Source organism: Lutra lutra, chromosome 8, assembly GCF_902655055.1.
Source record: "Lutra lutra chromosome 8, mLutLut1.2, whole genome shotgun sequence".
NCBI classification, from domain to species: Eukaryota; Metazoa; Chordata; class Mammalia; order Carnivora; family Mustelidae; genus Lutra; species Lutra lutra.
In genome coordinates, this window is record NC_062285.1 from 50,242,979 (window position 1) to 50,270,610 (window position 27,632).

The window sequence follows — 27,632 nt, forward strand, 5'->3', positions numbered from 1 at the left end:
TTCCTAGTTGAGATAATATGCAACCACAAAAACAAAGGAGAAAGTTCTATATGTGCTGCCATTGAAAAGTCTCTAAGGGGAATAGAATTCTCATTTATTAAGGGGAATAAAAACAAGCTGCTGAACAGTGCATTTACTATCCTATATTTGCGTGTGAATAAAGGAAACAAGAAATAGGATTCTCTATCTAGTCTTGTGAACCTCAAAGAAAGGCTGGAAGGACACAAAAAAAAAAAACAAGAGCAAGGTTATGTATCGAGATGGGAGCAAGTGGGAGGGAAGTTCAGGAAAGTGAATTTTCATTGTGCACCTTTTTATATTTCCTGGGTTTTGAATCATGAAGAAGTATTAACCATTTTGAAATTATATAAAGAATTTAAAATAGCCATGAAAAATTTCTAATACCTAAAGTAGTACTTGGTGAGAAATTTATAAGAGATGCATTATGAAATAAGAAAAGCCAAAAATGAATGAGCTAAGCCTTATTTCAAAAAGTTGAATCCAGGGGCGCCTGGGTGGCTCAGTGGGTTAAAAAGCCTCTGCCTTTGGCTCAGGTCATGATCTCAGGGTCCTCGGATCGGCCCACATCAGGCTCTCTGCTCAGCAGGGAGCCTGCTTCCCCCTCTCTCTGCCTGCCTCTCTGCCTACTTGCGATCTCTGTCTTTCAAATAAATAAATAAAATCTTTTAAAAAAAATCTTTAAAAAAAAAAGTTGAATCCAGTTATAAAATAAAGAAGTCCAATAAATAAATAAATAAACAAGCAAGCAAACAAGCCCTAGGGATATAATGTACACAAGGGGAAATATAGCTAATAATACTGTATTACATATTTGAAAGAAGCTAAGAGAATAGATCTTAAAATTCCCATCATAATAAAAAATTTGTAACTCTTTGTGGTGATAAATATTATAACTAGACTTGTGGTGATCATTTCACAATACATACAAATATTAATTCATTTTGTTTTATACCTGAAACTAATATGTTATATGTCAATTATATCTCAATTTAAAAAGTTGAATAAAGAAATCAAATCAAGCTGCCAAAAAAAAAAAAGTAGAAGGAAGGAAATTAAAGTTAGAGTGGAAATAATTCTAAAATTTGTATGGAACTACAAAAGGCCCTGAATAGCCAAAGCACTCATGAAAAAAACAAAGCCAGAGGGGTCATGCTTTCTGCTCTCAAACTATATTGCAAAGCTATAGTAATCAAAACAGTATTGGCATAAAAATGGACACACAGATCAATGAAACAGAATATAGAGCCCAGAAATAAATTCCCATATATATGGTCAATTAATTAATGACAAAGGAGCCAAGAATACACAATGGGATAGGACAGTCTCTTCAATAAATGGTGCTGGGAAAACTGGACAGCAACATATAAAAGAATGAAACTAGGGGCACCTGGGTGGCTCGGTCAACCCAAGTCAACTCTTGGTTTCTGCTTAGGTCTTGGTCTCAGGGTCATGGAATTGAGCCCCACATTGGGCTCCGCACTCAGTGCAGAGTATGCTTTCCCTCTCTCTCTGCTCCTCCCCCTTCCCCTGCTCTCTCTTTCTCAAATAAAGAAATAAAATCCTTTAAAAAAAAAAAAAAAGAATTAAACTAGATCATTATCTTACACCATACACAAAAATTAACTCAAAATGGATTAAAGACTGGAACATATAACCTGAAATCGTGAAACTTCTAGAAAAAAGTTTGGGTGTTGAATTTTTGGATCTGACTCCAAAAGCAAAGACAACAAAAGTAAAAATAGGGATGCCTGGTGGCTCAGTTGGTTAAGAGTCTGCCTTTGGCTTGGGTCATGATCCCAGGGTCCTGGGATCAAGCCCTGCATTGTCTGGCCCCCTGCTCAATGAGGAGTCTGCTTGCCACTCCCCTTGCTTGTGCTCTTGCTCTCTCTCTCTCTGTGTCAAATAAATAAAATCTTTTAAAAAAAAGTAAAGGTAAATAAATGGGACATATCAAACTAAAAAACTTCTACACAGCAAAGGAAACCATCAACAAAAAGAAAAGACAACCTACTGATTGGGTGAAGAAAATTGCAAATCATGTATCTGATAAGATAAAGAGTGTTGACCTTACAAATAAAAGTCATTTTACCAGCAATAAATAAATAAATAAATAAATAGGCTTATTCAGGAGATAGCAGAGAATTGCAGTTCAGAATAAGAAAGCCATGGCATAAACTGTATGCTAGTCCAACAAAGGAGAGAAATGTTATTTTATGGAGAAAAAGGAGGAAGTTGGGAGAGGTTGTTTTGAACAAAAATCCACTGGAGAAAGGCAAGAGTTCAGGATGATGCTGGTTTCTCATTGACTGAGCTGCTGGGGTGACAGTTTCTTGTAGGAGATACAATTTACATCTGTTTCTGTTGGGTCCTGTAATTGATTTTTCTTTCCTAGTGGTTTCTGTTGGGGTTCTGTAATGGAGGTGCTTGAGGTTGACAGGTATGGCATGAGAGCTCCCCCTTCTGGTCTCCCAACTCCATTTTAAAGTTTCCCTTGATTAATTGTCACATTTCCATTTGATCATTATCTTTCTCTAAAAGCATCACTGATAAAGCCAGGTTTTCCTAGCTAAGTGGCCTGTTGCCCCTCAATGGCAGGAAGGGCCTTTCCTGCCTGTCATGTCCCTCGGTGGAGGGAAACTGTACAGATTGGAAACCTACTGAAGTCACATTCAGGTAACAAGCACCGGTAGGAGGGCGAACTCTCAGGCATTTCCCATCTATAGTCCATATACATCACAAGCCCTGGCAATCATCTCCTCATTGAGTACACCATTTTTACAGTGGCTTGAAAGGCAACAAGTACGGAATCGAGAGTAACACAATTCCAAATTGTATGATGGTTCTAAACCAGGACCCTAGGACTGAAAGTAACCAACCGGAAACATTTATTGGCATTTATTCCGACTTGGGGGACAAAAGTTCTCCCTACACAGGCAAAGTTGGAGTCCTGCATGCCTCCTGAAATTCCCTGCTGAACATGGCCACGAACACAGAAGAGTAAATATTTCAAGAGCAAAGTGAGAGAATTAACCCAGTGCATTTGGTGAGAGACAGTGTAGGTATACATATGAAGGGATAACTGATTAACTGTTTTGCAAAACAGCAAACTTCAAAGATGTTTTAAACAGCATTGTTATCTCAAAAGAGTCCTTTGGAACCAAATGTGTTATCAGATAATGCAGTCTGTAAAGTTGTAAATTCAGAAACCATGGAGTTGGTAAAGAATCCAGAATCAGCTCATGGTCTGGGTGAGAAAAAGAGGCTTCTGTGAATCCTGAATCTTCTAACTGGCCTGGTCCAGACATCTTGGGAAAGCTGTCATCAGATGCAGTCTGCTTCAATTCTAGGAAATCTTTCCTTTCAGGTCACCAGCTTGTGCGCAGGACTGGTCAGGGTTTGGTGGTGCTTTCTTTAGATAATGTTACACGAGTCAAAGAGTCTGTTCCCTCAAGTTTGGTGGCACAAGGTTTGGTTAGCAGTCCCTGATAGGAGCCTTTCCGTTGAGGTTGAAGAGAATCTTTTTGGAGGTATCTTTTCCAATGACAAAATCTCTAGTTTGCAAGGTATGGTGCTCAAGGTCTTTGTCTCCTGGGAGTCTCTGTGAAGAGGGTGCTCTACCAAAACATGGTTGTTCTTTCCAAACCATGGTTATTTTTAATAGAAGCAATTAAGCCTTTATAATATTAAAGTATTTATCTTTTTTAAAGATTTTATTTATTTATTTGAGAGAGAGAAAGAGAAAGAAAGCATGAGCAGGGAGGAGAGGGAAAAGCATGCTCCCCTCTGAGCAGGGAGCCCAACAGGGAGCCTGATCAGTGGACCCTGGGATTCTGACCTGAGCCAAAGGCAGACACTTACCTGACTGAGCCACCCTGGTGCCCCTAAAGTAGATCTCTTTTTATCAACTGTGGGTCAAAGGAGGCAGAGGCCAAGTGCACTGGACATCCTGTGACCATATCAGAGGGTGAGAGTCTATAAATTCCAAAGGGATTAGATCTGAGTGTTAGAAGAACCAATGGTAATGCTTCCAGCCAAGGTATTTGGAGGGTCTCTAAAAATTTTGCCAGTTAGATCTTAATAGTGTAGTTAATGTGTTTGACTGACCATGAAGACTGAAGATGGTCTGCACAATGAAAGCGTTGTAAACCCAGCCAAGCAGCACAGACTTATCAAAGCACCTGACCAATAAAATGGATTCCCCAATCACTATGAAATTCAGGAGGGGTTCCCTAGGTAGACAGCATCTTTTCTAACAGAATTTTAGCTACAAAAGAAGTTGTGTGGCCTGTCTAAAAGGGGAAACTTCAGTCCTGTGAGAAAACATACAAAGTATGACTTAAATTTATTTATAACCATGAGAAGGGGGAAGCTGTATGAAATCCATTTGCAAAAACTCAAATGGTCCATCGGGTGGTTCAAAAGATCTGGAAGCAGGGTAAAAAACCAGTTTCCCTCAATTGTATTTTGGACAGCTGTGACAAATGAGGCAGACACATTTTCTGGCCTTATTAATATTTCCCCACCAAGGGGCGCCTGGGTGGCTCAGTGGGTTAAAGCCTCTGCCTTCGGCTCAGGTCATGATCCCAGGGTCCTGGGATTGAGCCCCGCATCAGGCTCTCTGCTCAGCAGAGAGTCTGCTTCCTCCTATCTCTCTCTGCCTGCTTCTCTGCTTACTTGTGATCTCTGTCAAATAAATAAATAAAATCTTTTAAAAAAAATTTCCCCACCAATATTGGCTCATGAATGCTATCATTTTGTCAGTAAACATTAATATATGTACAGTGGTAAATAGGGAGAATTTTAGATTTCTGGTGGGGCCTGATTATTATTTGATCCAAATCAGAGTTTTCTCTTTTTATCAAACCAACAATTCTTCTATTCCCAATATTGTTTTTCCTTTTCTAGTGGCAATCACTGGGCTTCTCTGGTCAATTTTTCTAAGTTATCATTTGGGAAAACATCTCTTTGGATCAGGACAGAGGTTTGGCTATTGGTTTCCTTGAGAACAGCACTTTTGGTAGAAATATCAACAAGGTGGTTTCCCTTGACCTTCAGGGATTTGAGTCTGGAATGTCCAGGAAATTTAATAATAGAGCAGCTGCAAAGGCATCTTATAAATTTTAGTCATAGGGCCCATTTTTAATTTTACCCCCATTGGAGGTAAGGAGACCTTTCTACTTCTGTAACATTTCAAAATCATGAGCTACCTCAAAGCATACCGACTATAGGTATAAATGTTTGCAATTTTATCCTTGGCTAAGGCACAAGCCCAAGTCAAGGTGTATAATTCAGCTTTTTGAGTGAAAGTAGCCAGAGGTAAATGTGCTGCTTCAGTGACTTCCAAAGTAGTTATAATAGCATACCCAGGACAATGCTTACCATTTTCATCCTTTACTTAAGAACCAGCAATAAAGGGACACCAGGGTGGCTCAGTCAGTTGAGCATCTGCCTTCGGCTCAGGCCATGATCCCAGGGTCCTTTGATCGAGCTCCACATTGGGCTTCTTGCTCAGTGGGGAGCCTGCTTCTCCCTTGGCCTGATGCTCCTCCTGCTTGTGTGTGCACTCTCTCTCTCTCTGACAAATAAATAAAATAAAATCTTAAAAAGAAGAAAAAGAAGGAGGAGGTGGTGGAAGAGAAGAAGAAGGGGAGGAGGAGAGAGGAAAAAGAACCATGAAAAATCTGCCTGAGAGGAGTTTCCTGTAAGTTGTCCCAGGAAGTTGATAGGCGATCTGTCAGCATTACCATTAGTAAAGGAGGGGAGAAGAGCAGAGTTAAGGTTATTGCAGCAAGAAAGAGTTCCATGAGGAGCCGTTGGCAGGAGGATGTCCCAGGAGGTGAGATGACAGAAGGGCTGGGTGTGAGGAGAATTCAGGAGGGTCTCTACTGCATGAGGCACAAGGTTAAAGGGGACTCTGTGATGATTTCCTCAGTGGTCTTAACTGAAAGGACAGTGACAGGAATATCTCTGAGGCAAGGGAGATGTCCCTGAGCTGCAGGTCCCAGCTGTTGATTATAATACCCTCTGAAGCAATGACAGTCCCATGTTTGGGGGTGAGTACCCCAAGAGCATGCCCTTCCCTCTCACACAGAAAGAAGGAAAAAGGGAAGTTGATAACTTAAGATGTCTGAGAGCAAGGGACTTTGTTAAGCTTTTATCAGAGTCCCAAAAGCTATGTCATTCTGGTCTTCCCAAATAATAAGGTCAGGTTTGTCTTTTTTTTAGTAAAGCATATAGAGTTTGAGCCAAAAGAGAGAAGTTTGGAATTCGATTTTGACAATAACCAGTCCAAGGAAACTTCCTAATTGGTGCTTGGTTTTCGCTGTGGGGAAGTTCAGGATGTCATGAAGTCTACCTAGGTCCTTGCTTAGGGCAAGATTAGATGCCCTAAGCATCCAATCTTAGTGTGAGGAAACTGATTTTTTCTTTCTAGACTTTATGTCTGTTGAAGGCCGAAAGTTTTAGCAGGTCAATGCTGTCTCCTGTGAATAGGTTGGAGAGGGGCAACAGAGAAGAAAATAATCTATATATTATAGCAAAGTAGAGCCTACAGAAAACTTTGTATTGATCAAATCCCTGCTTTGAAAAGTGAGCACTCTCTGTGTGACCCTGGGCCATCACCATCCAGGTGTACTGCTGTTCTTCCCAATTGGAAGCAAAGACATGTTGCTATCCTTATCATTGGAATACTAAAAACTGCACTGCAGAGATCAATTACAATAAAAAATGTGCTTCCAGCGGGGGCTGGGTAGCTCAGTTGGTTAAGCATCTGCCTTTGACTCTGGTCATGATCCCAGGATTCTGGGATCAAGTGCCCCCCGCAACCTGAGTCAGACTCCCTGCTCAGTGGGGAGTCTGGTTCTCACTTTCCCTCTCCCTCTACCCCTCCCCCCATTCATTCTCTCTCACTCTCGCTCAAATAAATATAAAAAATTTTTCTAAAAATATTTTATTTAGGGGCACCTGGGTAGCTCAGTGGGTTAAGCCTCTGCCTTCAGCTCAGGTCATGGTCTCAGGATCCTGGGATCGAGTCCCGCATCGGGCTCTCTGCTCAGCGGGGAGCCTGCTTCCTCCTCTTTCTCTGCCTGCCTCTCTGCCTACTTGTGATCTCTCTCTCTGTCAAATAAATAAATAAAATCTTTTAAAATATATATTTATTTACTTATTTACTTATTTATTTATTTATTTGACAGAGAGATAGGGCCAGAGAGCATAAGCAGGGGGCAATGGCAGAGGGAGAAGGAGAACCAGGCTCCCCACTGAGCAAGGAGCCCAACTCAGGGCTCTATCACAGAACCCTGGGATCATGACCTGAGCCCAAGGCAGATGCTTAACTGAGCCACCCAGGCTCCCCATAAAAATCTTTTTTTTTTTAAATTTGCTTCCAGTGAGAATGGATGTCAGCAGTATGTGGGAGTTAGGAACAACAGGGTGTCATGGGGTAACAATGCAATTTATTGCTCCGAGGTCCTGAACCAACATCCATCATCAGCCCTTGTGCTTTCTCACAGGTAAAATGGGGGTATTACAGGGACAGGTGCAGTGGATAGAGAGGTCCTCAGCCTTATAATCTTCCATTACCGGCTTGATGGCTGAGAGAGTTTCTTTATTTATAGGCTATTGATTTATTCTGGGGATAGGTTTTGAAGGATCTGTTTGAATCTTGATAGGATGTGTACTATGGATTTTGCCAGTATCAGTTGAAGATTTGCCCATAAAAAGCACAGTAGCTGATCAGTGTCCCCAGACTCAGCTATAATGTTGACAGAGACAGAGCAAATAAAATATGTCAAAGAGTCACTTAATTTACCTAGTTGGCAATTTTGATTACTACTGTTAAGTTCTAGAATTATTTCCCCTTTTGGGAGAAAGATATTCCAGCATGATATTTTTCTAAGAGATCTTGGCCCAATAAATAAATAGGGTTGGAGGAACTAAGAAGAAAAGGATGGGTATCTCCCAAAAGGAGATCCCTAAAGAAAAGAGAATAGGTTCAGAGACAGGAACCCATTGAGGCTTAATAGAGACCCTTCCCCCCCACCCCTGTTTGAACCAGTTTAGTACTCCAAGGCAAGGGTTGCTTAGCAATACAGGTGAGCACGAAGAGTATAGCTCTAGTGTCATTAAGGGCAGAGAAAGATTCGTTCCTAACCTGGGGAGTGGTTTCTCCAAGCTCACTAAGAGGGGGGATTGTGAAAAGCCCCAGTAGTTCCTCAGAGCCCCATCATTAAGAATTAGGACAGGGGCGCCTGGGTGGCTCACTCAGTGAAGCGTCTGCTGTTGGCCCAGGTCGTGATGCCAGGGTCCTGGGATTGAGTCCTGCATTAGGCTCCCTGCTCGATGGGAAGCCTGCTTCTCCTTCTCCCTCTGCCATCCCCACCACACACATACCTGCCCCCACTTGTGCTCTCTGGCTCTCTCTATCTCTTTGTCAAATAAATAAATAAAAGCTTAAAAAAAAATAGGAGGACATCGGATAGGTGGGCTAGAGGACTAAAGCTACCCAGATTGGTTAAGTTTGTAACAATCTTCTTCCCAGTGCCCTAGCTCTTTGCAATAATAACAGAGACTATGGGATTCTTGCCTTGCTTAAGAGCCTTCATTTGCCAGAGTTTAGAATTAAGAATCTTTTTTTTTTTTAAGATTTTATTTATTTATTTGAGAGAGAGTGAGACAGAGCACAAGAGCAGGTTGAGGGGCAGAGGGAAAAGCAGACTCCCTGATAAGCCAGGGCCTGATGCAGGACTGGATCCTGGGACTCTGGGATCATGACCTAAACCCAAGGCACCTGAGAATTAAGAATCTTAAGTAGTTGGGGTGCCTTGGTGGCTCAGTGGGTTAAGCCTCTGCCTTCAGCTCAGGTCCTGATCCTGGGATCAAGCCCCGCATCGGGCTCTGCTCAGTGGGGAACCTGCTTCCCCCCTCTCTCTCTGCCTACTTGTGATCTCTCTGTGTCAGATAAATAAATAAAATCTTAAAAAAAAAAAAAAGAATCTTAAGCAGTCTTCCTTTTAGATATCTCATCCAGGATGTGAGTGAGCTGGTGTGCTGAAGTAACTAAATCTGGAGTGGATACAGTTTCCCATTCCATTCTGATTCTTTTAACTGAAAACAAAAGCTCCAGGTTCAACCCACTATATAAATATGGCGTTAGCGGCTACCAGAGTGGATTCAATATCTAAAGGAAGACCAGAATTTTCTCTGAAAACAATCTGAAATTGATTTTAAAAGTCATAAACAGGTTCATCAGGTTTTGGGGTGCAGGCCTGAATTTTGTTCCAATCAATGGCCTTAGGAGAAACAACTGCAATTGCTCAGTGGAGGTTTTCAGTGAGTGTTCTAGCATTTTACGCAAAGTTAGGGGCTTGTTTTTCTACATCTTGTTCAGGATTTTCCCACTGGGCAAGTTTTAGCCAGTGTTTAGGCCGGCCCTCACCAACAGGCCTATGGACTAACTGATACAAATCTGAGAAACAGGATTGGTAAGTCTGAGTAACTATGACGAATTCTTGAGCAAACCTGTGGGGGTTCTCAGTCACTTAAAGAAACTCCTTGGGCACCTGGGTGTCTCAGTTGGTTAAGCAACTGCCTTCGGCTCATGTCGTGATCCCAGAGTCCTGGGATCGAGTCCCACATCAGACTCCCAGCTCCATGGGGTATCTGCTTCTCCCTCTGACCTCCCCTCTCATGCTCTCTCACTCTGTCTCTCTCTCTCAAATAAATATATAAATAAAATCTTTTTTAAAAAGAAAGAAAGAAAGAAAAAGAAAGAAAGTCCTTAACTACAGCTTGCAATTTGGCCTTAGTCCAGGGAAACATAAGAAATTGGGGGCTTATTTGGAACCTCAGAAGAGTTAACTTTAAAAGGACAGATTCTGGTAAGTTCAGAGGAACAGGAAGGGGAAGAGTTCTTCAGGGAAGAGAAGAAGAAAGCTCTGTGAAATATCTGAACTGGGAAACCGAGCGTCTAGAGGAGGAGGCGGTGGCGGTGCAGAAGGGAAGGTGGGTGACAGCACCTGGAGGGGGGCCTGGGCACATGGTGGCTGCAGGGTGTTTGGAGATAAAGAAAATGAGAGGTGGGGGAAAAGACCTCAGAAGCCTTTGGTCTTTCTCCAAGTGTTTGCCTCAGTTAAATAGAAATGGTATTTTACAGAGAGGCGATTTTAGATTCCTGGTAACTTTTGGAAGCTTCAAAAAAACCAATCAAAACAGGTGTGCCATTCAGTTTTGACTATTTTATTTTCAAAAAAGATTTATTCGTGTCTTCTGCCCATTTTTTGACGTGACTATCTGTTTTTTGAGTGTTGAGTTTGAGGAGTTCTTTATAGGTCTTGGATATCAGGCCTTTGTCTGTACTGTCATTTGCGAATATCTTCTCCCATTCTGTGGGTTGCCTCTTTGTTTGTTGACTGTTTCCTTTGCTGTGCAGAAGCTTTTGATCTTGATGAAGTCCCAAAAGTTCACTTGTGCTTTTGTTTCCTTTGCCTTTGGAGACATGTCTTGAAAGAAGTTGCTATGGCCGATGTCGAAGAGGTTCCTGCCTATGTTCTCCTCTAGGATTCTGATGGATTTCTGCCTCACATTGAGGTCTTTTTTCCATTGCGAGCTTATCTTTGTGTATGGTGTAAGAGAATGGTCGAGTTTCATTCTTCTATAAATAGCTGTCCAATTTCCCCAGCACCATTTATTGAAGAGACTTTTTTCCACTGTATGTTTTTTCCTGCTTTGTCGAAGATTATTTGACCCTGGAGTTGAGGGTCCACATCTGGGCTCTCTACTCTGTTCCACTGGTCTATGTGTCTGTTTTTATGCCAGTACCATGTTGTCTTGGTGATCACAGCTTTGTAGTAAAGCTTGAAATCAGGCAACGTGATGCCCCCAGTTTTGTTTTTCTTTTTCAACATTTCCTTAGCAATTTGGGGTCTTTTCTGGTTCCATACAAATTGTAGGATTGTTTGTTTCTTCTCCAAAGAAGACATACAAATGGCTAACAGACACATGAAAAAATGTTCATCATCACTAGCCATCAGGGAGATTCAAATCAAAACCACATTGAGATACCACCTTACACCAGTTAGAATGGCCAAAATCAACAAGACAGTAAACAACAAGTGTTGGAGAGGATGTGGAGAAAGGGGAACCCTCTTACACTGTTGGTGGGAATGCAAGTTGGTGCAGCTACTTTGAAAAACAGTGTGGAGATTCCTTAAGAAATTAAAACTAGAGCTACCCTATGACTCTGCATTTGCACTGCTGGGTATTTACCCCAAAGATACAGATGTAGTGAAAAGAAGGGCCATCTGCACCCCTATGTTCATAGTAGCAATGCCCACAATAGCCAAACTGTGGAAAGAGCCAAGATGCCCTTCAAGGGATGAATGGATAAAGAAGATATGGTCCATATATACAATGGAATATTATGCCTCCATCAAAAAGGATGAATACCCAACTTTTGTATCAACATGGACGGGACTGGAAGAGATTGTGCTGAGTGAAATAAGTCAAGCAGAGAGAGTCAATTATCATATGGTCTCACTTACTTGTGGAGCATAAGGAATAACATGGAGGACATTGGGAAAAGGAGAGGAGAAGGGAGTTGGAAATCAGAGGGGGAGACAAACCATGAGAGACTGTGGACTCTGAGAAACAAACTGAGAGTTTTGGAGGGGAGTGGGTGGTGGGTTGGGTGAGCCTGGTGGTGGGTTGGGTGAGCCTGGTGGTGGGTATTAAGGAGGGCAGGTATTGCATGGAGCACTGAGTGTGGTTCATAAACAATGAATTCTGGAACACTGAAAAAATAAAATAAAGTTTTTTTAACAAGATTTATTTATTTATTGAGAGACAGAGCACAGAGGGAGAGGGAGAAGCAGACTTCCCACTGAGCAGGGAGCCCATTGTGGGACTCAATCCCAGGACCCTGGGATCATGACCTGAATGGAAAGCAGCTGCTTATCCAACTGAGCCACCCAGGTGCCCCTGGTTTTGACCATTTTAGAGCCACAGCTGTCCAATTCTGTTCTGAGAAAAGTAAGTTTAGGGAGATAGAAAGTTCCCCATAATGGCCATTGGTGTTCCTTAATTACTTTTAGTTAAATTGGTCCATTTAGTTAAATTGGTCCATTTACTTTTAGTTAAATGTACATGAGGAAACACCAGGGTTTTCTTGGGGTTTTGATTTTTTGTTTTTTGTTTTTTGTTGTTTTTTTTTTTAAGTAATCTCTATGCCAATGTAGGGCTCCAACTCGTGATCCTGAGATCAAGAGTCACATGCTCTTCTGACTGAGCCAGTCAGGTGCCCCAAAACACGTTTTTAACATAAAAACAGCCAAGGACCAAGAACTGGGGGGGGGTGCCCTCAAAACATTTTGATGACTGGGATCTCTCATTTCTTAGAGGTTTTTCTGTAAAGCAAAAAGAAAAATTCCTAAATAGTCCAGTTCCAGTGGCTAAAAGAGTCAGACCAATGGCCAAAAGAGTACTCTTAGAAAAGACAAAGCCCAAAAACACATCCAGAATAAAGCCTGAGAGATCAAAACACAAAAAGAGCAGAGTCTGAGATGCAGGAGAGACTCACCCTCAAACTCCAGGGTGGGCAAGAAAGCAGAGATCTCAGTTAGCTCTGGGGACACCTGTTTGCTCTCCCTCCTTGGAGTTGTTGGGGTTCTTCTCTGGATCCCCCTTCTGGTCACCCAGTAATGTTGACCTTAAAAATAAAAGTTATTTTACCAGTGAGGATGGGTTTATTCAGGAATAGCAGTGAATTGCAATTTGGGACAAGTAGGTTCTGGCAAAAACCATAAGCTGGTCCAGCACACAAAGGAGAGGAAAGTTATTTTATGGAAAGAAGGAGGAAGTTTATAAGTAGACAGATTTTATAGGGTCACTTCCCACCATAGGACTGAGTGAACTCAAGAGAAAATCCTCCCTTCCCTCCAGATAAAAATGACAAATAATATATTCCAAATATGTAACAAAAAGAGAACCCATGATCAAAACCAAAACCAAAAGAAGCATCTCCTTGAACTGGAAATGGAAATATGAGGGCTGGGGGCTGACAGCATGGGAGAAAGAACTAGCAGCCCAGGAACCAGCTCCTTGGAGAATTCACTGGATGTTCTGCTGTATGACAGGTGGTTGTAGGAGGCTGTGACCCTGTCCCGGCTCTATCTGTTTTGAGCTGCTTGCCTGGAGTGACAGCAAAAAGATTTAGGCTAGCCAGCTCTCTAGGCTACTACCATGCTGAGTTAGACAAGGCCTGCCATTGGCTGGGGACAGGATCAGCAACACACCCTTGGATCAGATCCCTGTGTGTTCAATATAAACCCTCATTCTGGACAGGGGAGACAGTCACAGAACTGCTCAGTATGGGGAGATGCCGCAGAGAGAGAGGAAAACTTACACCTCCAACCTGGTCTGGTGTATGGAGCGCCCATCACAGACCCGTCCTACTGCATTTGGGCCTGCAGCAGAAGCTGGAGTGCTAAAAACCATTTCTCTGCATTCCTTGCAGTTAGTGTTCCTTTATTAATCAAATGCCTGCCTAGGAAACATGAATTGAGATAGGCCTTAAACTGGAAGAGAAGGGATGACCCTGAATGGCAGGTGTCCACTTTGTGGGGTGTAAGTTGTAGTAGAGGCCAAGGGGTTCTAGTTTGTAGCTTCCTGTTTTCAGAAATTTGTTGCAGCTGTGACCTCAGTTTTGCTGATAGCAAAAGAGTTGTATGATTCTGGAGGCTGGGAGGTGTTCCTAAAAGTTCTGCCTAAAGCAGTGTTTTCAACTGGATTTCTATCGGCATCTGGGGAAGGGCAAGCCTTTGTTACACAGACTTGTCCTATTCACCATAGGACATTTAGCTTAGCTAACACCTGCCCACCAATTGTCCATAGCCTCACCAGTCACTGAGACTGCCAAAAATGCCCCCATGGGGCGCCTGGCATCTGCCTTTGGCTCAGGTCATGATCCCAGGGTATTGGGATCGAGCCCCAGGTCGGGGCTTTTTGCTCAGCAGGGAGCCTGCTTCTCTCTCTCCCTCTGCCTGCTGCTCCCTCTGCTTGTGTGCTCTCTCTCTCTCTCTCTCACTCTCTCTGTCAAATGAATAAGTAAAATCTTTTTTAAAAACGCCCCCACATATTTCCAAAAGCCTATGGAGGATACTATTACCCATACAGAAACCAACTCCCAAAACCATTTTTATGCCCCATTATTCCCAGCAAGAACCCCCTAGAGTAGTGTCTGTCATCCACAATGAATCCTAACCAAGACACACACATGAGAAAGAAACTCACAAAAGACAAACTAACAAACTAAAACTTCAAAGGTCATCCTGAAAATTAACACTATAACAGGTAATCAAGAAGCTCAAGAGAATTCGCTCTAGAGTAAATGGAAATAGAGCAATCCCCCCCAAATTGTTTAAATAAATATATTTAATATCCTTCAAAGACAAGAAAACTAAAGAGGCATGAAAACTAAATCCTTAACTGGAATTATTTTAAAAGCTATAAAGGACATCATTGAGACAACTGGAGAAATTTTGACATGGACTGTGTATCAGACAAGGGTTTGTATCAATGATAAATATCCTAACTTCGACAATCATATTGTTTATTTAGAAGAATACCTTTTCTTTCAGGAGATAGATACTTAAGTATTTAGGAGTAGAGAGTCACAATGTCTGCAATTAATTCAAATGGCTCAGCAAAAAGAATGTGTGTGTGTGTGCACGCGCGCGTGCACGTGAGGTGCGTGTGCACAGTTGGAGAGAGAGAGATAAAAATCAGTGTTCGGCCAAGGCTAAATATCACCATCAAAGAAGGAAATGCTGCAGATACAAGAATTAGTATAAGTTCTGTTAGAAATTCTAGATTTTGATTATAATTTCATTATTAAAATTTTTACTTGTCTATTTTTATAAATGTGACAGTAATGTGCTGAATTATTACTATTATTACTTTTATTATTACAATTTATTATTACAATTATTATTACAATTTAATTTAATTATTACAATTTAATTATTACAATTATTACTATTGAAATATTACTAAATAGATGCTCACTTTCCACTAAAGTAGTGGAGAAGCAAGACTTTTTCTTTTTAATTTTTACTTTGAAATAATATCAAACTTTGGAACTTGGAAAACACAGTGTCCCCACATACCTTTTAACCAGCTTCACCAATTTTTGACATTTTGTCACATTTGCTTTATCATTTTCTCTCTCCCTCTCTGTATATATGTGTATATACAGACACATATAGGCCCTACAGTTCATATAAAGAGTGTTGTGAAGAGTTATTAAATGAATAAAATACAAATTCTGTATTATGTATACCACATGTACCCGTATATATACAACACGTACACATTGTATCATTTGTTTTTTCCAAGCAACTTGAAAGTAGATTGCACACATCCCGCCACTTTATCCCTTAACACTTGAGGGTATGTATTCTGAGAACAAGGATATTTTCTTTGTAACCAGTTATCAGCTTCTGGAGATCCAGTGTTTACCATTTATCTTTTTTTTTTTTCACTTATCTTTTAATGAAAATCAAACTTTAAGCTACCGCCCATAATCCATTGTGATCAGGTGTCCCAAAATATCTGTAATAACATGCTTCCCCTCGAGGACAGGATGCAATCTGGGACCACATGGTGCATTTGGCTGCTTCTTTAACCCCCTTTTACCTGGAACAGTTCCTAAGCTGTCCTTTATTTCTCATGATATTGACATTAAAAAAAAAAAATACTGGCCAGTTTCCTTCATATAGCTAAAATATTTGGGGTTTTTGTGTTTGCTCCTATTTCGGGTCGAGTTATGTATCCCAGCCAGAAAACTGCATGGGTGATACTGTGTATTTCTTCGGGTAACGTATCTGCAGGAACACAGTATCCTTCGGGCCCCTCACTGGTCACCGTAAACTGCCCCCTACCCCGCCCTTAGGATCAGCACTCCTTGATGATTCTTGCCCAAGCCAGTCTTCACTACGAGAGTTGTAAAATTATTATTTCCCACTCCATCCTTCTGTTCATATGTATCAGTTGGCCTTTTCCCTCCTCCTACATTTTTTGTTTGTTTATCATCAGTGTGGATCATGGATTTCTGTTTTTCCGATGGTTTATCATTCATTCCTACCCTAAATTATGTCCGTGCTCAGACTTTCCCAGATTCATCCAGTGGAAGCCCCTTCAAGCTGGCTCCTAGGTATGGCCTTTGAAAACGCTCCCCACCTTTTTTTTTTTTCTTTTTGTACGTCATTGCTTTCTGACACTGCATGTTCATCTTTAATGTTTCTTGACCTAACCCTGAGATAGAACTGGGAATGCATCCAAGGAGTCTTGTTGCTTTTAGTGGAAAAGGATATTAGAAGATATGGGGTTTTGCTGATGGTTATGAGGGTGGGTTTACGTCTAGGCACGTTTGTGTGCATAGCTCTGCCATTTCTGAGCATTATTCCTTGTAATGTTGACACACTTATTAAGGCACCCTTCCTTTCTAAAAGTCTCTAATTAACCAACAACTCCTGGACCTGAACATTTGATCGTTGGTGATGGTGGTAGATTTAAAAATGTCACCAATTCTTTACAGCCACATTCATCAAGAGGTGAAGTTCAGGCACTCATTGAATCTGAGAGAGCCGATAATTTGCTCTGACAAATGAATAACTTAAGTATATATTACACATAATATATATTTATATTTATAACTATAATACATTGTAAATATTATAAATATATATTTATATATGTATATTATATATTATATATACTTTTTAACATACAGACAGAGAGAGAGAGAAAGAGAACGCTGTGTGAATTACAACAAGGCAGACCTGGCAGCTTCCCCTCTTACCCATTTGCTGCCCTGAGATTGCCATGCCCCAAGTTAGCTTATCTGGAGGATAAAAGACCACATGAAGCGAGAGCTTCCATCAAAAGCCAGTACCAATCCCCCATCATGGGATTGATGGCAACTTGTATTATTCAACCCCAGCTGAGCTGCCGATGGCTGCAGCGACATGAGTAACCCAAGGTGACTATCAGAAAAACCACCCAACCGCAACTTTATATACTGTTTAAAGGAAATCCTTTCGGGGGGGGGGGGGGAGCATAGGGAGAGGAAGAGAAAGAATCTCAAGTAGTCTCTGCGCCCAGGCCCAGTAGGGAGCCCAATGCAGGGCTTCATCTCATGACCCTGAGATCATGACCTGAGCCAAAATCAAGAGTCAGACACTTAACCAACCGACCCACCCAGGCACCCCAAAGAAAATCCTTCCTGGATAGTTCCAAAAGCAGACTACAATTGTTGTTCTCACATATTTTGAAACTTTGTATTCATGTATAATATACATACAGAAAAGTATACAAATTATAAGTATGCAGCTTAGCATATTTTCACAAACTAAACACATTTGTATAATCAACACTCAGATGTAGAAACATAACATTAATAGCAGGACCCAGATTCCTTTTGACCCCTTCTGGATAGTATCTCCCCCTTTGGAGATAATTATGATCCTTACTACAAATATCATACATTAGTTTTGCCTGTATTTAATTAATAGTTTTTGTACTATTTAATAAGTAGTATCATACAGAATGAAATCTGTGTTTGGCTTTTTCTTTCAACATTATGAGTTATTGTATACAGTGTAGACCATTCACTGTCAGTGCTGTACAATATTCTGTATTAGTTATTGACTGTGATGTAATACATTATCACAAATTTGGGGCCCTGAAACAGCAAACATGTGTTCTATCAGAATGATAAAAGAATTAGCATAACACCAATAAAATTCTGCAAATAATTTTCTTAAAATCTTTATGGGTCTTCTATGAATCTTACTGAGGTTAACCATCAGTTAAAGGAAAGCCATAGCCACAAATACTATTTTTTTTATTTTTATTTTTTTTAAAGATTTTATTTATTTATTTGACAGAGAGAGATCACAAGTAGACAGAGAAGCAGGCAGAGAGAGAGAGAGGGAAGCAGGCTTCCTGCTGAGCAGAGAGCCCGATGCGGGACTGATCCCAGGACCCTGAGATCATGACCTGAGCCGAAGGCAGCGGCTTAACCCACTGAGCCACCCAGGCACCCCACAAATACTATTGATATGCTTATCTACTCTGCGCTCTGCACAGACTGCTGACAGACAATGCTTTCTTAGGAGTCCTACCATCAGACTGAATCACTCACTGAGGCACTGGCTAAGATCTTTCTTAACAAAGGATTCGTATTCACATCCTTGGCACCATTTTCAGATCCTGTTTTCTTGAGGGTTCCCTCAATATGACCTTTGCCTGGAAGCCATTTTTGGCTTTTAGTATCATTGGTCCTTGGAGAGGCTAGGCATCATCAAACTCAGCAACTCCCAGCTCCCTTCTGTGCAACATTCCTTCCTTTAGCTTATCTCTTGCTTTTCATTTTTACTTGAAGCAGCTAGAAGAAACCAGATGGCACTTTCCACATTCTGCTTAGAAATTGTCTCAGCGAGATCCTCAGTTCACTTGGTGAAGTTTTTACCTCCCACCCCACAGCAGGTACCAAGATTGCCAAATGGAACAAGACCTCCTTTTCTTCAGTTCTTACTTTCCCCACTTCCCGGCAACTGCAACATCCTAAAGGCCAGCCGGCTTCTAACAAGCTCCTCAATATTTCTTGATCTTCACTGACACTCCTCGGATTCCCTCCTGCTTCCACCAAGACCCAGTTCCAAAGCCATTCCCACCTTTTCAGGTTTCTGGTATAGCCGCCCCTCATAGCCAGGCTTTGGCTAGGCCCAGAAGCTAAAACCCACACATGGGAGCCCATTGTATATGCTACTCTGAATTTGCTTTCTTCTGCTTAGCAACTTTTGGAAATCATCCAGTGTCAGTAGGTATAGTTTAACCCAGTGCCCCATTGTCTGACGGAGACATATCTTTAAATTTTTAAATGATTAATATTCACAATTTAAGTGATTAACATTTTAAATGTTAAGAGATTTGCCAACCAGTCTCCTAAGTTTTATCAATTTACACTCACAACAATGCATGCAGAGGCTGTTTCTCCACATACTTGACTATCCAATGTGTTCTTAGCAAACACCTTGACCTTCACTAACTTAGTAATCAAAGAACACTTCAGGGGGTGGGGGATAGGTGAGATAGGTGAAAAGGATTAAGAGCTATAAACATCCAGTTATAAATAACTCACAGGGATAAAAAGTACACATAGGGAATATAGTCGATAATATTGCAATAATTTTGTTTAAAAATTTTCACTGTTGGGGCACCTGGGTGGGTTCAGTCAGTGAAGCATCTGCCTTTGGCTCATGTCATGATCCCAGGGTCCTGGGACCCAGCCCAGTATGGGGCTCCCTGCTCAGCAGAGAGTCTGCTTCTCCCTCTCCCTTTGCCCCTCCCCTGCTCGTGTTCTCTCTCTCTCTCTCTCTTTCAAATAAATAAATAGAATCTTAGAGAAATTAAAAAATAAAAATGAAAAATTTAACTGTTGTTCTAATTTGCATTCCATTTATTATGAACAAGTTCAAATATATTTGCATATATTTAAAAGCCATTTTCACTTTTCTGTCAACTGCCTAATCATGATTTTTGTCCATTTGGGGGTAGTTGATCATTTTTTCTTATTAATGTTTTAGAGCTCTTGAGGAAAATAAACCTTTATCTGTCTTACATGTTGGAAAGATTCTTTTCAGTTTGTCATTTATCTCTTAACTTTGTTTATAGAAATTCCTTCACTCATGGTTTTTATATAGGCAAGTTTATTACTATTCCCTTTTTATCTTGCTTAGAGATCTCTTCTCCCACTCCAAGATTGTAAAAACAAACAAAACAAAACAAAACAAAACAAAAGCAAAACAAAACGAAATAAACAAACAAAAACTCCATGATTTCCTTTACTATTTTTCTGGTTTTGTTTTTAATATTAAAATATTTGATAGATCTGGAATTTATTTTGGTGTAAAGAGAGTGAGAATCCTGTTTGCCTCTCATCTGATTTGTCAGTTCTTTGTATACAATTCATTCATTCAACAACCCATCCTCCTCTCGCCCCGCATTTTTGTTATGTTCTACATTTCTTATTGTATCTTATTTTCACTCTTAGATTTTGACACATCTTCCATTAGAACCATGAAACCACAGGACTTTGGGTAGTGTCCTGAATCCTGCTGTAGGGAAGGGAGTCTATGGGTCAAAGGCTTGCATGCAGAATTACAGCCAACCTAGCCACTTCCTCCAGCATCTGCAAAAGGAGCAGTTAGGGGAAGCAGGCCTTTGGATTACTTCTCGAGTGTTTTTTGGATGATTGGGGTAGGGGTGCCGCGGTGGAGGAGAGGATGGGAGGGAGGGTGTCAACCTGTCTTTGTTAGCCAGGCAAAATCTTATTTTCCAGGATCTAGTCTGGTTTCTTTTATCCCACTCTAGCCACGCAAACCTTCCTTGGAATGGGGTTATAAGGAGCCCTCGCCCCATAGCCTCCCAAAGCCCTTATTCCCTATCCTCGTGTACCGCCTGGATGACAGGGAGGCTCCACACGACTAGGAAATAGAATGGGACTGGGGCAGGCCCTTGAGATGCCGGGTTTGCCCGAGAAGGGCTGGGAGGGTCGGGAGAAGGACCTTCTCGAGGCGCCCCCGCAATGTCCTCTGCGCCCACCAGAAGGCGCCCGGGCGCTCGCATTCCCCGCGCGGAGCTGGAGCCTCCGCCGCACCGAGCCCGGGAGCCGAGCCGCGCGGCGCCGCGATCTGAACAACCGGGCGGCGGCCTGACCCTCCCTTCCCGGCAAGTGGGACAGGGTGCCGGGGAGCCCAGGCTTCGTTTCTGGGGCTGGGATGCACCGTTTCTCAACTCCGTTCTCCAACCCCCACCCCCACCCCCCCGCAGGAAACGCCCAGAACCACCCCGCGCCGCGGTCTACAAAGCCCCAAGCGTCCGAAGGCGGGAGGGGTTGGGCGAGCCCGGGAGGCAGGAGGATCCCCACGGCACAGGCTCACGCCGGGCTCCCCGATCAGGCCGCCTCCAGCCCCATGAAGACCCCCAGGCCGGGGCTGAGAGCCTGGAGCAGCCCGGACGGAAATCTTGTGGCGGCCTTAGAGCGTTAGACAGGTCAGTGCCCGGGCGGGATGAGGGGCCCGAGCTGGAGGCGGGAGGCGGCGCGCTCGCGGGTCCCCCCGGTCCCCAGCACAGCTTCCCGAGGCCACTCGCGCGGTCACCTCCGCCCGGGGCACGCAACAGCGCGGGCGTGATTCTGCATTTTTCATGACAGGCAAGGTGTGGAGCCGCCCTGTGCAGCCCACCGGGGCCCAGGTGATGCTCGGACCGCGGGGTGGGGGACACGCGGCCTGGGGTCGGGGTGGGGCGGGAATGGGGGAGTCCGCTGCCCTAAGAAAGCGATGCACTCCTACTTATTCGCGGCCCCGAGGAAAGCCCCGCATCCAGCGGTCTCTCGCATCAACATGCCGGGCCTCGGGCGTGAGAGGAAACCGAGATGCGGGAGAAGGCGAGAAGAAAGGAGGCCGGGAGACCCGAGGCCGGGGGAGTGGAGGGAGGAGGGCCGGGGGAACGATTCGCTGTGCAAATCCTAGCGCGCCGAGATGTAGAGAGCGTCCCGGGGGTGGGGGGGCAGAGGGGAGCTGCTGGCAGGAGCCTCCAGAACCGCCTGCCTCGAGGGTCCCAGCCCACGCCCCGCCCCCCCCCCCCCCCGCCACCTTTCTCACCCTCCCACTCCTACCGCCCACCAGGATGCGGCTGGGCCGCCGGGCCCTCTGTGTGCTGGTCCTGCTACTCGCCTGCGCCTCGCTGGGGCTCCTGTATGCGAGCACCCGGGACGCGCCGGGCCTCGGGGCACCTCTTGCGCTATGGGCGCCCCTGCAGGGCCCCCCCAGACCAGAACTGCCAGACCTGACGCCCGAGCCCCGCTATGCACACATCCCAGTCAGGATCAAGGAGCAAGTGGTGGGGTGAGTGCCACGGGTGGTGGCGGCAGAGCGGCACTCGCTGGGGGTGGCGTGGGGAGCTTTTGTTTCCTGCACTGCTGAGCTCCGATCTCTGGGTTCTCCTGACTAGTTGGGGAGTGGGGGTGAGGCAGGGGGAGCTTCTGAGTCTTGGGCTGGCCGGGAGGAGGAATCTATCCTCCCTGAACCTTGTCATGGTGATTGGGGAGGGGAGGATGTGCAGGCATAGGAGGGCCCTAGAAGACTTACCAATGTCCTGATGATTCCACTTGAAAGGGGAGTCCATGTGGGGTCCTAAATGGTGGGTAGACAACTCTGAAATTCTAGCAATTGACCCTATTCTACGGCTCTGTAAAATCCAGATTTAGGTGACAAGTCATGGTGGTCTCTCCCCCTGGAGACTATCTGAAAAGCAACGTTTAAGGGGACAAACATTGGATGGGCAGGGTTGAAAGGCCCAGGTGTGGGGCACTGTGTAAATGTTTCGTGGGGTGAATGGAGTTGGATGGCTGGGCTCTGATGACCTTCGTCCCCCCTCCAGGCTGCTCTCTGGGAACAATTGTAGTTGTGAGTCCAGTGGAAGGAGCTTTTACCTCCCCTTCCAGAGGCAGGTCCGAGCCATCGACCTCACCAAAGCCTTTGACCCCGAGGAGCTGAGGGCTGCCTCTGCCTCCAGGGAGCAAGAGTTCCAGGCCTTCCTTTCAAGGTACTATCTTGAAATGAGGGTGTGTCTTTGCAGTGGGAGGTCTGGAGGGAGGGTGTGACTGGAAGGAGTGCTCCTCTGCCCCTGATTCCTTCTCTGTCCTCTGCTGCCAGGAGCCAGTCCGCTGCTGACCGGCTGCTCATAGCCCCTGCCAACTCCCCTCTTCAGTACCCCCTGCAGGGTGTGGAAGTCCAGCCCCTCCGGAGCATCTTGGTGCCAGGTGGGGAGAATGAGCCTCAGGGATGACCTAAGGCACTGTGGGGGTGTCAGAGCTCAAGGTTGGGTGAGGAAGAGTGAAGCAAGATTGGAATGGGAAGTGGGGAACTTGAGGTCAGAAGTGGGCTCATGAGATGGGAGGTGAGGACAGAAGGGACTCTACGTTGTCAGGAATTGCAGAAGGCTGTAACTGGAGAGGTTTCGGGGAAAGAATCTGTTCTTTGCTGACTGACCAAAGATTAGTGGGTAGGTGGGGCAGGCCATAAAGAGCCATTGCTTTGATGGGAAGGAGTAAAAAAATCAGTTACTCTACGCTGCCTCCTAACATGTGCCCTGCCGTAGCCTCAGCAAAGAGGGATGGGTGAGAAGGTCCCTGCGGTGGTGAAGAGAGAGAAAGTGCAGAAGAATTCAAGGCTGGGTGTGATTCTGACTCCCTCTCCTTCCTCCTAGGGCTGAGCCTGCAGGCAGCTTCTGGTCAGGAGCTTTACCAGGTAAGAGGAAATGAGGCTGGGAAGGCCAGGCAGGCAGAGGATGCTGGAGGGAGACCCCGCTGCCAAAGGAGGGATGAAGCCACCAGGGAGGCAAGAGGTGGGTGTGAAGCCTAATCATGTACTCTCCATCCCCCTCTCCCAGGTGAACCTGACGGCCTCCTTGGGCACCTGGGACGTGGCAGGGGAAGTGACTGGAGTGACTCTCACAGGAGAGGGGCAGCCAGATCTCACACTCACCAGCCCTGGGCTAGACCAACTCAACCGGCAGCTTCAACTGGTCACTTACAGCAGCCGAAGCTACCAGGCAAACACAGCAGACACAGGTGTGAGGCCTGGGCTGAGGCAGTGGCTGGCTGGGTGAACAGAGAGCCCAGAAAGGCTGGAGCAGGCAAATGGCAGAGGGTGTGGGAGACACTAGGGCAACGGCCAGAGCTGCCCAGTCACACAATGGGCATTTCAGCTAGGCTAGCAGGACCAGGGAGGGAGAGAAGGGGCCTTTGTTCATCTGGGGCCAGAGCAGGCCAAAGGGAAACCCGAGCTTTGGGTGTCCCCCCCCTTCAAGCCAACCGTGGGGGCCCCAGGAAGTGACCTGCCCCAGGAGCCAGAAGACTCAAGCTCTATTCCCAATCCACCACTTCCAGGAGGGCAAGGGGCTTTATCTCCCAGAGCTCCCATTTCTCTAGCAAAAAAAGGCACAACACAGACCTCCTGCTTCTCTCCAAGGCTTGGTACACCAAACCTGCTCCCATTCTGGGGCTTTTGCATTTGCTGTTCCCTCTGCCTAGAATGCTCTTCCCCTAGATTTTTGTACGGCTGGCTCCTTCTTGTCATTTGGATCTCAACTCAACTGGTTCCTCTTCACTATCACATTACTTGTTTTTTCTCTTCAAGGCTTACCAGTCTCTAAATTTCATTTACTTAACCTGGAACCAGACTGACTAGGCTCCTAACTCAGTTTTGTTGCTTAAGAGTTCTGTAAATGAAGACAAGTTATTTAATTTCTCTGTCTTTTTCTGTAGTAGAAATCTACTTAATAGGACTTGTGAAGAGTAAATGAGTTCCTATATTTAAGGTAACTGAAAAAGTACCTGCCACATAGTAAATGCTCAATAAACGTGCGCTTTTCATTAAATCTCTTTTTTAAATTAATTTCCCACCCATTAGAATGTTAGTGCCATGGCGGTAAAAATCTTACATTCTTGTCCATCAGGGCCCAGAAAGAGTACGCATTTAAATACTGATCTACTGAAAAAGGAATGTTATCCCAGCCTTAAACACCACGGCTTGTGTCCTTTCTTCCCAGTCCGGTTCTCCACGGAGGGACACGAGGCTGCCTTTACCATCCGCATAAGACACCCCCCCAACCCTCGGCTGTACCCATCTGGGTCTCTACCCCAGGGAGGTGAGGCCGGTGCCTGCCGCGACCTAAAATCGAGGTCTAGTGGGGAGAAGGTGGAGGAGGGAAGCCTCGGGAGAAGATGTCTTCCTGCTCCTTCCCACACTCCTTCCTCTGCACCTAACCCTTCTCCTCCTCAGCCCAGTACAACATCAGCGCCCTGGTGACCATTGCTACTAAGACCTTCCTGCGTTACAATCGGCTACGGGCACTCATCGCCAGCATCCGTCGCTTCTACCCAACGGTCACCGTGGTCATTGCCGATGACAGCGACAAGCCAGAGAGCATTAGCGGTCCCCACATCGAGCACTATCTCATGCCTTTTGGCAAGGTGCGCAGCCAGCAAGGCTGAACCGCGCGCCAGAACGCGCGGAGAGAGGCGCGCCCTCGGTCTGAAGTCTCCGGAGTAGTGATTCTCAGGACTACCTACCTGTAATCCCAGAATTACTGGGGTGCTTGTTAAGCATGGCAGTTCCTGGAACGTAAGCTCCGTGGGACAGGAATCATGCCTATGTTGTTCATCCTGCGTTCTTAGAATGTGCTGAGCACTTGGGGAGCGCTCAGTAAATAGGTGATGAATGAATGAATGGTGAATGAACGAATGAATGGGGTGCACGGTTAGATGCGCTCTAACACCTTCTCCCAGAACACTGACTCAGAACCCCTGGCCGTGGGAAACTGCCTTTTTTACCCAGGCCCGAGCCATTCGGGCCTTTTTTACCCAGGCACTACTGTTTAGAGAGGCGTCAGGAAAGAGAAGGGAAGGTGGGAGAGGGGTTATGTCCTCTCTCTCCAGCCTCACTGACCATATATACCCTCCCCCCAGGGCTGGTTCGCAGGCCGGAACCTGGCGGTATCCCAGGTAACCACCAAGTACGTCCTGTGGGTAGACGACGACTTCGTGTTCACCGCGCGGACGCGGCTGGAGAGGCTTGTGGACGTGCTGGAGCGGACGCCGCTGGACCTGGTAGGGGAGGGCCTGCAGGATGCGGGGTGGGAGAAGGAGGGCCTCCAGCAGGCTGAGGCAGCGGCGGGGGAGCCCCGGCCGAGCGCGGACGGTCCTAGGACTGACAGAGGACGACGCGGCGGAGCCTGGGAGACCCCCGGGTCCTGTAGGAGAGGAGCGGAGGAGGACGGGGCAGGGGAACCGATCGGGGGAGAGGGAGCACAGATGTGGTCCCCCCACCCCCAGCCACGGCAGTCCCGGTCCCTCCTGGAGCTATCCTCCCACTTCCCGCAGGTCGGCGGCGCGGTGCGCGAGATCTCCGGCTTCGCCACCACCTACCGGCAGCTGCTGAGCGTGGAGCCTGGCGCGCCAGGCCGCGGGAACTGCCTCCGGCAAAGGCGCGGCTTCCACCACGAGCTCGTCGGCTTTCCAGGCTGCGTGGTCACCGACGGCGTGGTCAACTTCTTCCTGGCGCGCACCGACAAGGTGCGCGAGGTCGGTTTCGACCCGCGCCTCAGCCGCGTGGCTCATCTGGGTGAGTGGCGCCCCCTCCCGGCCTGGCCCGGCCCATTAGGGACCCGCGGGGCGCTGGGTGAGGATCCAAGAGCGCTGGCGACTCCTACGCCCACCCCACCCCCTCCCCCGTGAAACCCACGGATGGCACCCGGGGCTCTTGGGGCAGTTCTGCGAAGACATTCCAAGATATGAGCCCTGGCAAGACACAGAGCTCCCACCCTCCTGGCCCTCACACCATTTGAACCTCCAGACCCAGCACTGCCCCTGGGTCTACCTTTGACTTCCCCACCGCTCTCACCGCCACCTTTCCTCCACTCCCAGCCGCTCCCCCTGGTTCAGACCACACTTCTGGAGCAGCCCATTCAGCATCTGTTGAAACTTTAGGTGTTGGGGGGGTGGATGGTTGGGATATGTTATCCAAGCACAAGGTAAGTATGTTGACTCTATTTTACAGAAGAGTGAAACTGAGACCCTGAAGAATTAATTACTAGCCCAAGGCCCTCAGAAACGGGGTCCTTGCCTATGCACCCTCCATACCCCAAATCTTAGTTCTCCCTTAAGGGTTGGCCTTCTGCACCCTTCAGACCCTTCACTGTGTACTCCCCTTCCCTCCAAACCTCCCCCTCCCCAGAATTCTTCCTGGATGGGCTTGGTTCCCTTCGAGTGGGCTCCTGCTCAGACGTCGTTGTGGATCATGCATCTAAGTTGAAGCTACCTTGGACATCAAGGGATGTGGGGACAGAGACTTATGCCCGCTACCGCTACCCAGGATCACTGGATGAAAGTCAGGTGGCCAAACACCGCCTACTCTTCTTCAAACACCGGCTGCAGTGCATGACCTCGGAATGAGGGCCACTCGGGGCCTACAAACTGTCAAGCTGGGCCTGCCTCCTTGTCCCTGCCAGGAATTTCTAGCAAACCCCAGCACCCAGTGACCGCTCCACTGACTCTCCCTGATCCCCTTCAGAAACTGATCCCAAGCAGGGGCTTGTCCTGGTGGCTCTCCTCCTTTCTGCGAGTGCCCAGGGACATGATGGAGCCATAACTGTCCCACAGCCAGTGCCAAGTCCTCCCCCCACCCCCTTGTCATGGGGCAGGAAGTGGGGGGGGTCACTTTTCAAGTGCCAAAGAGCCCATGGGGACTCTAAGAACCTAAAGTGGAAATACTCTCCTCTCATCTCCTTGGGACTGAGGGGGTGGGGAAGTCCCCTGTGTGTATTCCCAGGGCTGTGCCCCTCTCCCCCATCTCTGGATCCAGGATTCTGTGCACAGGCTCCAGCCCCACCCCCCATGGAGAGAACTGGAGACTTCTGGAAGGGGGGCGCTGGTGAACACACAAGTGAAGGTCATTTTTAGTTGTGTCTGCAATGCTGTGAGCATGGAG

General features: G+C 45.8%; 1 protein-coding gene across 1 annotated transcript; it reads left to right on the plus strand.

The window, feature by feature from the left end:
- Positions 1-21,146: 21,146 nt before the first annotated feature.
- On the plus strand, positions 21,147-27,557 carry B4GALNT1 (beta-1,4-N-acetyl-galactosaminyltransferase 1). The gene is made up of 11 exons (XM_047739842.1): positions 21,147-21,333; positions 21,768-21,986; positions 22,522-22,686; positions 22,797-22,903; positions 23,350-23,390; positions 23,533-23,713; positions 24,694-24,792; positions 24,927-25,117; positions 25,613-25,753; positions 26,027-26,267; positions 26,880-27,557. Exons 2-11 carry the CDS (start codon positions 21,769-21,771, stop codon positions 27,095-27,097), a joined length of 1,602 nt encoding a protein of 533 aa, XP_047595798.1. The 5' UTR covers positions 21,147-21,333; position 21,768; the 3' UTR covers positions 27,098-27,557.
- The last annotated feature ends 75 nt before the right edge of the window (positions 27,558-27,632 follow it).